The 12,136-nt window shown below is 45.8% G+C and overlaps 1 protein-coding gene across 1 annotated transcript in view; it reads right to left on the bottom strand.

The window, feature by feature from the left end:
- LOC119184011 (splicing factor C9orf78) overlaps positions 1-12,136 on the bottom strand; it is a 100,860-nt gene that overhangs the window by 64,843 nt on the left and 23,881 nt on the right. The window contains exon 4 of the mRNA XM_037433842.2: positions 4,398-4,481. Within this exon, the coding sequence (XP_037289739.1) occupies positions 4,398-4,481 (84 nt within the window). The remainder of the gene's footprint in view (positions 1-4,397; positions 4,482-12,136) is intronic.

Raw genomic sequence — 12,136 nt, 5'->3', positions numbered from 1 at the left:
TACGCGCGCCGAGGGAGCGGTCTCTTGCTCCGTGGCCGGCGCTGGGTAAGCACGCGTTTTCCTTCGTCCGCGTCCCCTTTGGGAAACGCGGACTATAGCCTGCCCGGGGTGGCCTTGGGCACCCCGGCAGGCGTGTTTACTTGAGTGCTGGCTTCGGTAGCGTACGCTAAGCCCAGAGCGGTGCCTAGTGCTTGAAGTTGTCGTACCACAACGCGCCGCACTTGCGTTAGGCCTACGCGTACGAGGTTTGCCCTAACACTCGCGACCAGGCCCATTGGCCATCGTGAGAGTGCGCAGCATAGCCGCGAGGGACCTTTTCCCGACCGGCGTGTCAAAGCTCGCCATTGCCAACTGCGACGTGCTCGCGGTTTTCCCCTTATTGTGAACATGTCCGCGTGCGGGTGCCTTTGCTACCCGCGTCCCGGGAGCGGACGTTGTACTGTTGTTCGGAGTGCCGCCAGAGGCAATAAAGTGTTGTGTACTTTTACATTAGAACACTGTCTATTTGCCGCGCCGCGCTAAACGCCTTATCAGTTGAGCGCGCGCGGAGCGGTGCACTACACGCGAGTAAACGGAGCAGCGGCCTTGTGGCTCGCTCAGCGTGAATTCGCGGTGATCGTCCGCTGCAGTTAGTAGCGGGGTCACCACAGAGTGTCACCAAAAGTTGATAGATTCTGTAGCTTTTCAAACTGTTCTTTTTCTCGAACTTCAAGGAGGAGGTCTCCGCTGGCCATTTTGGTAACTTTGTACCCGGCTCCAAGGGTTTCTGTGAGACATCTGGCTACTACAAAGGGTGATACGGTTCTGGCTTGCTTGCTGCTTATCTCACTATGTATAACATGAAAATGGGGGAAGTTTTCACTTGATCGGTTGAAAAAGCCTAAGTCTTCGGTGCGTACACGCTTTAAGGCGGTACGATCACTTAATAAGGGAAATACTTTATGCATGCCAGTTTAATTTTCTTCAGAAGCGTTGACGGCCACCCACCACGGAGCCCAACGAGGGGACGCTACAAGTTTGCGGGTGCTGAAACCTGCAGACGCCAGCCATACAACGCAACTATAACCCAATGCACCTAGACCAAGGTAGGCTATTTGCACAGGGTTAACCCTAGCCGCCAGGAAGTTTGGAAGTAAACGGAAGAGAGTAGAAGACAGGACAGATAAATCGTAAGAGATAAAGACGAAGATGTAGGGAGAGGGAGATGGGAAAAGGCGACTGCCGATTTCCCCTGGGTGGGTCAGCCCAGGGGTGCCGTCTACGTGAAGCCGGGGCCAAAGGGGTGTGTTGCCTCTGCCGGGGGGCCTTGACGGTCCAATCACCCAGCGTCGGCTCAACCCCCAGGATCCCCTTTTCCCCGGACACGGCAAAGCCACGCACGGCTAGGCGTGGGAGGGAGTAGAAACTCCCCCGTTAGCTCGGGTCCGTGGTGTCGCTACACACCAAACGCCTACTTGCGCAGGCGCCCCTGCGGGGGATTTCTTGGCTTCTATATGTTGCCTTTTCTTCATAGAAAATTCATAGAAAAATTCATAGAAAAATCTGTTCTTCATGGAAAAATTCATAGCCGAGAAATACCACAGTTATAGTGTAATCACCTCAACATGGTATCATCTGCATTCAGTAACTCATGCAGCTAACAAGCCTTTTAGTGTGTAGTACATTTTAAACAGAATGGTAACACTACAGCCCAAACATTACAGTATTACTGTCAGTCCTAGAACATTCTATCCTCCCTGTCTCACTCCATGAAGGTTAAATGCCTTCAAGACTGCTGGTACCTCTACTGTGTCGCATGCCTTTTTGTAACATATGAAAGTGACTGTCACGAATAAAGATATGGTGCAGACAACGAAGGCAACAATGCTGAAGAGGCACAAGCACGTGCATGAAAGAACGCGACCCGAGCCGTAATGGACGACGATCGTGCGATGAGGGGCATTGCTTGCGTGGCTGCGGACGATGAAGGTTGCATTGGCAGGTACGCTCTGATTGATATGTGGGGTTTAACGTCCCAAAACCACTATATGATTATGAGAGACGCCGTAGTGGAGGGCTCCGGAAATTTAGACCACCTGGGGTTCTTTAACGTGCACCCAAATCTGAGCACACGGGCCTACAACATTTCCGCCTCCATCGGAAATGCAGCCGCCGCAGCCGGGATACGAACCCGCGCCCTGCGGGTCAGCAGGCAGGTACGCTCTGCTGACGGGTGCAGTGCGTGTTTGGTTTTGAAGCCCGTGATGCTGGCACTTTGTGGCGTGCCTGTTGACATCGTCGATGCCCAGGCGAGGCTCCTTGGAGGTGCTGCGGCATATTTTGGCTGTCACAGACGTACTAGCAGCAATCCTTCTTCGAACGTCGGCCAGCGGCAATCCCCTGAATGCCACAGTGTCACTTCGAGGTAAAGGCCGATCTCGCACTAAGCCTACCTGACGAAGACTCAGTGCCACATCATTGATGGCAACCGTAAAAAGGCTTGTAGCAGTGCAGATGACCGTGACGCATCAGAACGACGATAGAAGAGCATCGTTGGCAACATCGACCACGGGCCCACCACAAAAAAGGTTAGAATTTCAGCAATTGACGTTCTATTCGGTCCACCCCGCCGCGGTGGTCCAGTGGCTAAGGCACTCGGCTGCTGACCCGCAGGTCGCGGGTTCAAATCCCAGCTGCGGCAGCTGTATTTCCAATGGAGGCTGAAATGGTGTAGGCCCGTGTGCTCAGATTTGGGTGCACGTTAAAGAACCCCAGGTGGTCGAAATTTCCAGAGCCCTCCACTACGGCGTCTCTCATAATCATATGGTGGTTTTGGGACGTTAAACCCCACATATCAATCGTTCCATTCGGCCTACGACCCGATGGCAAGGTCAAGGTGACCAGACTGAGTTTAGCGACTGTAGTTAGACATAGTTAAAAGCAGATTATTGTAATGTCAGTTTATTTTTAGAGATTTTTTTTGTAGATTCTAGGGTTCTTTTGACTGTTTGTTGCTAGTTTATCGAGTATTGAGTTTTTTCACAGGTTTTTCCTTGGTCATTACTAAATGTTGTTTGCTATGCCGCCCAGCATCCTCTTGATCTATCTCCACTAGCACTCACCCCCAAGATCCATGTGGCAGTGACATAAAAAAGTTTGCTGTACTCAGCAGACTTTTCATTTGGTTTTCCACATGGCAGGCATTTACTGTAGACCTTCACTAAAGCATGCTTGCCCCTTTGGTTGACAGAAGTCAAGTGTTTCTCTTGTCCTACTAGAAATAATCTGTGTATATTTAGCATAATTCTAAAAACAAGCCAACGGTTATAGAATTTCTTGTTGCATTTTTTCTTTTGAACCAATATTCATATTGGTGTTTCTCCAGCTCAATGACACATTTGAGGTTGTGAGACACTCTCTGTCGAGTACAGGAAGTTTCTCAAATATGTAATCCCTTCCTCTTTGAGTCACTAAAACTGCATACAAGGTAATATTTTGAGCAGCATGTTTAGTAATATTACACCTCGTATTTGCAATAATTTCAATTCCAACTACGTAGGCTTACTGTCAACACAACTTTTGTCTTACAAAATCATGTGACTAAACGCAATGAGCCCCCCCCCCCCCCCCCCTGCACTGCCTTATTATTCATAACACAACTCAGGTACACCCCTCTGCAGCCCACAACACCAACATAGTAAAAAAAAACACAATCCCACATAAAAAAAAACATGCTTAGGTATCCTCAACTACTTGTTTTTTTACTTTGCTTATAAGTATTAGAAAAATATTTGAGAAATACTTAAAAAACATTTCATCTGATTGACACACATACTTTAATATTCGAATATGCTTTGCACCAATAATTTTGCTCTATGCACAGCTTTAATTGAAGCAGAATTTGACAAAAAATTCAAGGGTTCTCAGGGAAGGAAAACAATTCCAGAGCTTTCAAAGGCCTTGAAAGTGTCATTTTGAATTTGAATCGTTTCCAAGGTTTCAAGGACTCGTGAACAGCTTGATCTGAAGAGCCGGGCATGTGCGCATGCTACACTCCCACACAGAGGTACGTTTCTGGCACAAAGTAAAAACAGCTTTTATTCTGTGGAATTAGAGATGAGCCCCTTTATAAGAGGCATGCTCCGTGCAGCCAATGTTGTCTTCTATATGAGATGTCTCTTATAAGCAGGGTACCATGTATGCATTTCCTCACCAAATCATATTTTACTGTAGGCACACTGGTGTATCTTATACCCGTTTGTCTCTTAAATCACTGGCTCTTATAAAGGAGTTCAACTGTAATTCAGTCGCACATTGGCACTTTAGATGACTTCACACTAATGCCACATTGGCTATGCAACCACACCAACACTGCACACAGAGATGTCAAGCTTCATCAACGAATCAAGAAAACTCACATGTCAGCATCTTCATCACGCTGGTTCGTCTCTACTGAGAATGTATTGCCCAAGTTGACAGCATCCAATTCGTCCATGGTGAACCTGAATGGAGAGCGTTGGGGAAAAAGGTTATGAATGGAAGAGTTCGCCTTTACTTGAAAAGATCATTTTACTTTAATCTCCTAAATGAACAAGGGTTTCGGTTCTTTCGGCAGCTCCTGTAATTTTCACAACACTAGGCTACCGACAACAGAGCTTCAAAGGAGCTCTTTTATATTATCACGATCCCACATGACCAGAGACAAAATGTTAAAGAGATGTACCTTAGTTTTAACGCTATCTTTCATAGTCTTCAAAAGTCTTGCCGTTGCTTTTTTTGTTTAGTACTACACTTGACTGAATTCATTTAGTACAGTTTCGCCTATTCTGGGTCCCATTAAAAACATAATGTTCAGAAAAACCTTTCCGGTTTATCTCAATCACCTCCCGTCGTGACTTCTTACATTTAGAAAATAAATATCTTCTGGCACTTTGATAATTATGGTTTCAAGGTTCTTCTACATCCTGCTACTAAAGCAGCATTGTCAACATAATGCAAGTAGTTTAACTTTCCAATTTTAACTCCTACATTGCTTGTTTCTAGAACTGACTTTCTGAATCCACATTCTGCTGAGTTCCTGAATACAGTTGCCGACTGATTTTGCAGACCTAACGCGGACTGCGAAACAGTGCGAAAAATTGAGCAGTCCAAAAAAAATGGTTAGATGATGATAATTAAGTTATTCTGCATTAGGGCAGCAAAAAAAATTCCCCAATAATGCGTGATGCTCTACTTGGGGAAGATCAGATATAGGTGCACTTGGGCTACGATAACATCATCAGAGTGTCTGCAATTGCTGGGCTTTTTTTTTACTCAGCACTGACATTTCAAGAATGCAAGCATCCAGAATTTCACCTCCATCGAAACGCTACTGCCACTGACGTGATCAAACCTGCATATTTCAGGTCAGTAGCCAAGCACCATAACCACTGATTTCTACTGAGCAGCCACAACCGCAGAGAACATATGACACGCATGACAGCTCAAAAACACTTGACACACCATCAACATGACCACGTCGAGAACGTCAACAGCAACAAAAAAAAAAAAAACTACCCAAGTATTAATGATGACAATAAGACCGGCTGAAAAAGAAAATTTGTGTTGCTTAGACCGTTTTGCCAACCAAGTGAGATCAGGACACCCTCAGAAACTGGAAGCTTGTATGCACTTCCAATCTTGGAAGCCACATGACTAGCCACTACAAGCCAAACTCGACCTCGCCAATGCACAATCCAACATGGCCGCTTCCTAAATTAAGGCACATGGCTCAAAACGAGCGACTTAGTAAAAAAAATCTAACTTTAGGGCATAAGTATGTCTAAAAAATCGATCGTGAAAATGCATTAGTGCTATAACAACCTTGACGGTGCATTTATGAAGTCTGGTGCATTTATGAAGTCTGACATATACAACAAGTTTAAATTCTCGGAGTCCAAAAAATTCGTCGGTGACTGTTCACATTCTGAAAAAAAGAAAAAAAAACCAACTTAATTGACACTTATTTGAACCTGAAAGGGCACCAAATGGCACCGAACACTTCCTAGCACCTTTCAAATGAACATATATATTGTGTACAGATTGCCATGGTGGTCATATCTGACAAAAGCAAAATGAACTAATACCAACACAACTTGAAGAGAAAACAATAGCCTGCTTAAAAGACTTCATCGTCCAGAAGGGCGGCACATTTTTGCGCCATCGCCCAATCTGCAGCTGCTTGAGAAGTTGTAGAGAGCTATTCCCCGCGCCGATAAACTTCTGACCAAGACATGCAAGATGTGTAATGTGCATTTTATGCAACATGACATATAAAAACTTACAAGCATGGTATTGACGGCTAGGTTGTTGAAATAGACCATGGCTGCTGGGCATTAACTCCTGAAGCCATGCCATGTCAATTTCCTAATGTTCCAAGCTATTTATCAAGAACAATCAAGAGGTGGTGGTCGCCTAAGGATATCTAAACCAGTTTACCCAAAAATGTCGTACTTCTTGCTATGCCATCGGTGGATTACCAGCAAGAGGTTCCCGATTCTGTGCACGCCGTCGATTTCGCACAGATTGTCAAAAATGGCTCATCTTTAAAGCTCCGGAAAAACTGGAGAATGGCAGACTCCTTGAGGAGGATGGTGGTAAACTTCTGCAGGTTGTCTTTTACAACACGGGAATGAAGGACATGTTTTACGCGATCCTGAAGAGCGTCGCGATTCACGAGGACCTTACAAACTTCATCCATGCAAATAGAAGACTGTTGCGCTGCTGGGATTAACATATTTTCTGTGCAAAATGTGAAAGCGATTATACAAACTGTATACGCAAAACAATTTGGCCATGTTTGCCCTCCTATCGATGTCACCAACTCCAGCAGAGTGATAAAAATGTTGGAGGTGGGCTTCATCATAATGGCATTGTTCTGACTGATGTAGATAAAAAAGTGTGTCCTGCATGTGCCAAGTTTACAAAAAGTTTAAAGCAAAAGGCAACGTCCACACAGTGAAAGAGAAAGGTGCCCATAGCAGCTTTCTTTGGCGACTTATTTTGGGATGTGCTAAATGCTCTAGTAAAGAGAGGCACAAATATTGTGGGCTAATCCGAGCATTCTAATCAGTTTACTGCTCAAAGAATTCACTTTTATTCAACAGCTCGTATGCACTTCACACAAGCCAGATGCTTAGAGAACAACAGTGCGGTTCGGGCACAGAAAGAGCCCGAGAAGGCACAAGCTTCTTTTCGAACTTCTTTTCAGTAACGAATTTTTTCAGTAAACCTGCCGACAATTCTGTGCCGTATGTACATGTGTGTAAATAAAGTTATGTTATTAATTTTGAACCCCAACGTTCTATGCTTTCCTTTGTCATGTAACACGTTATCCTTTTCGCCATGTTTGAATAAATTGAAAAAATTTAAGTTGCTTTGCATTTTCAAACAGCCTGAATGTGTAATGTCGATCAGTACAGTGCAAGGTTTACAAAAACGTCGCTTTTGCGATGTAGCACATATTATGCATTTGACTATTCTCTTCTTTAGCTATCATTCTGAATGATATCTAGTCAAGAGTGAACCCACTCTTGATTGAATTGCTCTAATGATAATGAATGCACTGTAATTGCTGTAATTATATGTGTACGTCAGTTTTCTATCAATTGGCGATGCGTTTTCCCACAGGAGAAAAAAAAGACAAGGAATAGCACTGTTTCATTCATCCTACTCTAAATTAAATAGTTGCCAAGTTCTCATGTTACATAATCCCGAGTGGTATAAGTTTAAGATTCGTATTTTTTAGCTCGCTCAGTTGTAAACTACTAATGTGGTCTTGATGCAATAGACACAGGAAAGCGCAGGACGAAGCGAGCACTTTGTCACTGTGCGAAACGGATACCTGCAAAGTACGTGGTTTTTTTTTCAAGTTCGTGAGTCATACAACCCGCACGAATCAAAGCATGTCTCCTCTGTTAAATATCGAGAGTAACGACCAAGCAAACTGTATGCACAATTCTCACTCGGGCGCTTGCAAAGGCTCAAGTGACACCCTTCGCGCTAGCAGACGACTCTCACTCTCCTAGCACAAGGCGTGAATACAGGGCTGCGGTGGCGGGTGCGGCGATGGGCCGCCTTCTCCCTAGGCGCGACCAGAGAAGTTGCGAAACTGAAAAAGTATCTATAAACATTGGCCCACACAAGCTCTTCTTTACTGCCAACACTTAAGAAACCTGGCCCACAGAATGTCGCTATGTGATACCTTCTCTTCTTCACATTGCACGCTTGCACACATTTCGCCTTCTAGAATGCTTTTCTTTCTAACGGCATTCTCAAAGTCATGGTCACTAAGCTTTGCCCTTTGAATGTGTTCTTGTTAGATACTACCAAACTTGCTGGAATAGAAAGGGGGTGGTAGGAACGATGTTTAAAAAATTGGCCCAAATCTACATGTTACACTGTAAATGTCGTCGAAAGACGATAGTCTTGCGTCTGCAGAGAGTGAAAAAAACGTTTATTTGATGTTCTGCACAAGAAAATCAGTGAATGGTATTCTGAAGGCGCTGTCATTTGAGTGCCTCGAGCGTGTAACGGAGGCGAACAAGCGCATCTAGGCACGTTATACACGAGCGCCATCTGGCAGTTATCTTCGAAAACGAACGCATGCGCGACCGCAGAGAAAGATGCGCGCCAGTCACAGAAATAATAAGGTGTAGAATGCAAAGCGACGGGCAGGTGCCACCACTGTGCCATCGTAGCAAAGCATTAGAAACACCTTCTTGAGCATCACATTGCACTGTCAGCGCAGCACGTTAAATGATACAGTCCTTGGAGTTACTTGTATGCGCCTCTTCTAATATAAAAGCAGACATACAAAACCTAGACATGTTGTTATGGCGCCTCAGATATGCGCAATATTTTCTTTTTCAATTGACAATCGCACAACTATGAATGCTAAACCTTGAGCAATATTGGTGGGTGCTGTGGATGGGGTTGGCCACTTGAAGCCTTTGAGGTATCGTTAGGGCGGACAAACAGACAAATGTACAGACAGACAGACCAAAATTTTTCCATCGAAGGTCCCCAAGAAAGGCTATCATCTTTAAAATAAAATAGAAGGCATGAGATGTGCTCACATTTGTCTGAGCCCAAACCAATCAAAGTACCAATTAAGAAAAATGAGCAGTAACAAATTACTCAATGAAAACACTTAAAGTGCGACATGACTTAAGAGATAACGATAAAGAAATGTCCAAGAATATAAAAGAAAGAAATCTTCCTGATTGTACACACAAGTCGCTGTTGGTTCTGAAGCCCTGAAGTTCTGAGGAAATTATTTTTGAACACTTTTGAGAGCGTCCACCAAACAATGATAGCACAGATCATATTGTTACGTACAATCCAAATGGTGTACGAATAACTGTTTATTGGGGCGAACTTGTGCCCGAAAAGTAGCGGCGTCTGTAACAGGCAATCAGCAAAAAGGGATCAATCTCCGAGAGAGAAAAACCCTCGAGTGGTGGTCCACTTCTTTTTCATCAAAATCCCGTGCTGAGGAAGCGCGCGCCGTCACGGCCTTTTCTTGTTTGATCATCGAGCCGCTGATCTCTTGGGGGGGGGGCACGAACTAGCGCGCGTAGTTTGAATACTGCGTTCGCCTTGCGTCATTATTCCTCCTCCGAAAACGCATCGTCCCGATGCGTAAAAGCAGTGTTGCTGAGATGGTCTGAATGCGTGATTTCCAATGGAGAAATAGGTATTCCTCATAATCGGGTGTGTATAATTCGATGTTCATTGCCTGTCATAGTATGGCTTCATTCTGACTACATGCACGATTTCTGTGCTCCTTCGGCATCTTGATGAGCTCACTTGTCCTTCCGGTGACACCTCGTAGTTCAAGGAGCTGACGCGACGAAGGACTCGGTAAGGGCCGAAATAGCGGCGCATGAGCTTTTCGGAAAGGCCAGGCGTCCGCACAGGAGTCCAAATCCAAACTAGGTCGCCTGGTGCGTAGTCGACTTCTCTCCGACGAAGGTTGTAACGGTTTGCATCCACGCGTTGTTGTTCTTTTCTGCGATGTCGCGCCAACTACCGTGCTTCTTCGGCTCGCTGAATGAATTCGCTGATGTCAGGCATGTGCTCTGTATTGTCGCCTACAAGCAGCATTGCATCTAATGGTGTGGTAACTACTCGACCATAGACTAGCTGGAATGGCGTCACTTTAGTAGTCTCCTGCACAGCAGTATTGTAAGCGAAAGTGGCGTACGGCAGTATCTTGTCCCACGCACGGTGCTCCAAGTCAACGTAAATGGACAACATATCGGTTAGAGTTCTGTTGAGTCGCTCGGTTAGCCCATTAGTTTGGGGGTGGTAAGCCGTTGTTTTCCTATGACTTGTGTGGGTAAGTTTCATAATGGACTGCGTCAGATTGGCTGTGAATGCAGTTCCTCGATCCGTGATAACCACCTTTGGGGCACCATGCCGTAGTACAATGTTAGTGATGAAAAATTCAGCTACTTCTATAGCCGTGCCCCTGGTGAGAGAGGCTGTCTCGGCATACCGGGTTAAGTAGTCTGTCGCCACTACTATCCATCGGTTGCCCATTGATGACGTGGGAAATGGACCAAGTAGATCCATTCCTACTTGTTCGAACGGAGACTCAGGTGGTTCAATTGGTTGGAGAAATCCTGCAGGTTTCAATGGAGGCGTTTTGCGTCTCTGGCAATCTCTACATGTCCTTACATAATGCTGTACAGCATCCAGTAACTTTGGCCAGTAGTATTTTGTGCGGATGCGAGCCAATGTTCTACTCACTCCGAGGTGTCCTGCTGCTGGGTCATCGTGGCAGGCTTCCAGGATTTCGGGTCGCAAGGCCGAAGGAACGACGAGTAGGAATTTCTCCTTGCTGTGCTCGAAGTTTCTTTTGTATAAAACGTTGTTTCTCATGAGGTACGAGGACAATCCCCGGACGAAAACTCGAGGAACACGCACGGGTTGCCCTTCCAGATGCTTGATCAGTTTAAGCAACTCCGCGTCAGATCGCTGATATTCAGTCATGTCTGCGGTGCTCACGGCCCCAAGAAACGGAAAGTCGTCTCCATCTTCCCCAGGTGCAGATTCCATTGGTGCGCGTGATGGGCAATCAGCATCGCTGTGCTTGCGACCCGACTTGTATACGACTGTTATGTCGTATTCTTGCAACCTGAGGCTCCATCTAGCAAGTCGCCCAGAAGGGTCCTTTAGGCCTGCGAGCCAGCACAACGAGTGATGGTCGCTCACTGCTCGAAATGGTCTACCATATAAGTATGGTCGGAATTTCTGTATGGCCCATATTACCGCCAGACATTTTTTTTCCGTCGCCGAATAATTTATTTCAGCTCTCGAAAGAGTGCGACTAGCATATGCGACCACTCTTTCCTCTCCGTTTTGCAGCTGCACAAGGACGGCGCCTAGTCCCAAATTGCTTGCGTCCGTGTGAATCTCTGTTTCGGCTTCTTCGTGGAAATGTGCCAGGACAGGGTGGTGTAGGAGTCGCTGTCGTAGCTCATTGAACGCCTCTTCTTGCTCGCTTGTCCAGGTGAAGGGCATGTCTTCTTTCGTCAGTCGGGTTAGTGGCTCCGCAATCTTCGAAAAATCTTTAACGAATCTTCTGTAATAGGCACAAAGTCCTAAAAATCGTCTCACAGCCCTTTTATCTGTCGGTCTAGGAAACTTTTCTACAGCTGCTGTCTTTTCGGGGTCAGGTCGAATGCCTTCAGAGCTAACCACATGACCGAGGAAAAGCAGTTCATGAAAACCAAAATGGCACTTTTGGGGTTTTATCGTCAGCCCTGCTGAACTAATCGCTTCGAGCACAGTACGTAGTCGTTCCACATGCTGATCGAAGGTGGCCGAAAAGATCACGACGTCATCGAGATAAACAAGGCAGGACTGCCATTTTAACCCGGACAGCACAGTATCCATCATCCGCTGAAATGTGGCGGGTGCGGAACACAGGCCAAATGGGAGTACCTTGAACTCGTATAACCCATCTGGGGTCACGAAAGCAGTTTTCTCGCGATCTCGTTCGTCCACCTCTATCTGCCAGTATCCGCTCTTGAGGTCTAGAGAGGAGAAGAATTTTGCGTCTCGTAGTCTGTCAAGGGTGTCATCGATCCTTGGAAGGGGATAGACATCC

Source organism: Rhipicephalus microplus, chromosome X (genome assembly GCF_043290135.1).
Source record: "Rhipicephalus microplus isolate Deutch F79 chromosome X, USDA_Rmic, whole genome shotgun sequence".
NCBI classification, from domain to species: domain Eukaryota; kingdom Metazoa; phylum Arthropoda; class Arachnida; order Ixodida; family Ixodidae; genus Rhipicephalus; species Rhipicephalus microplus.
This window is presented reverse-complemented; position numbering and strand designations above follow the sequence as displayed.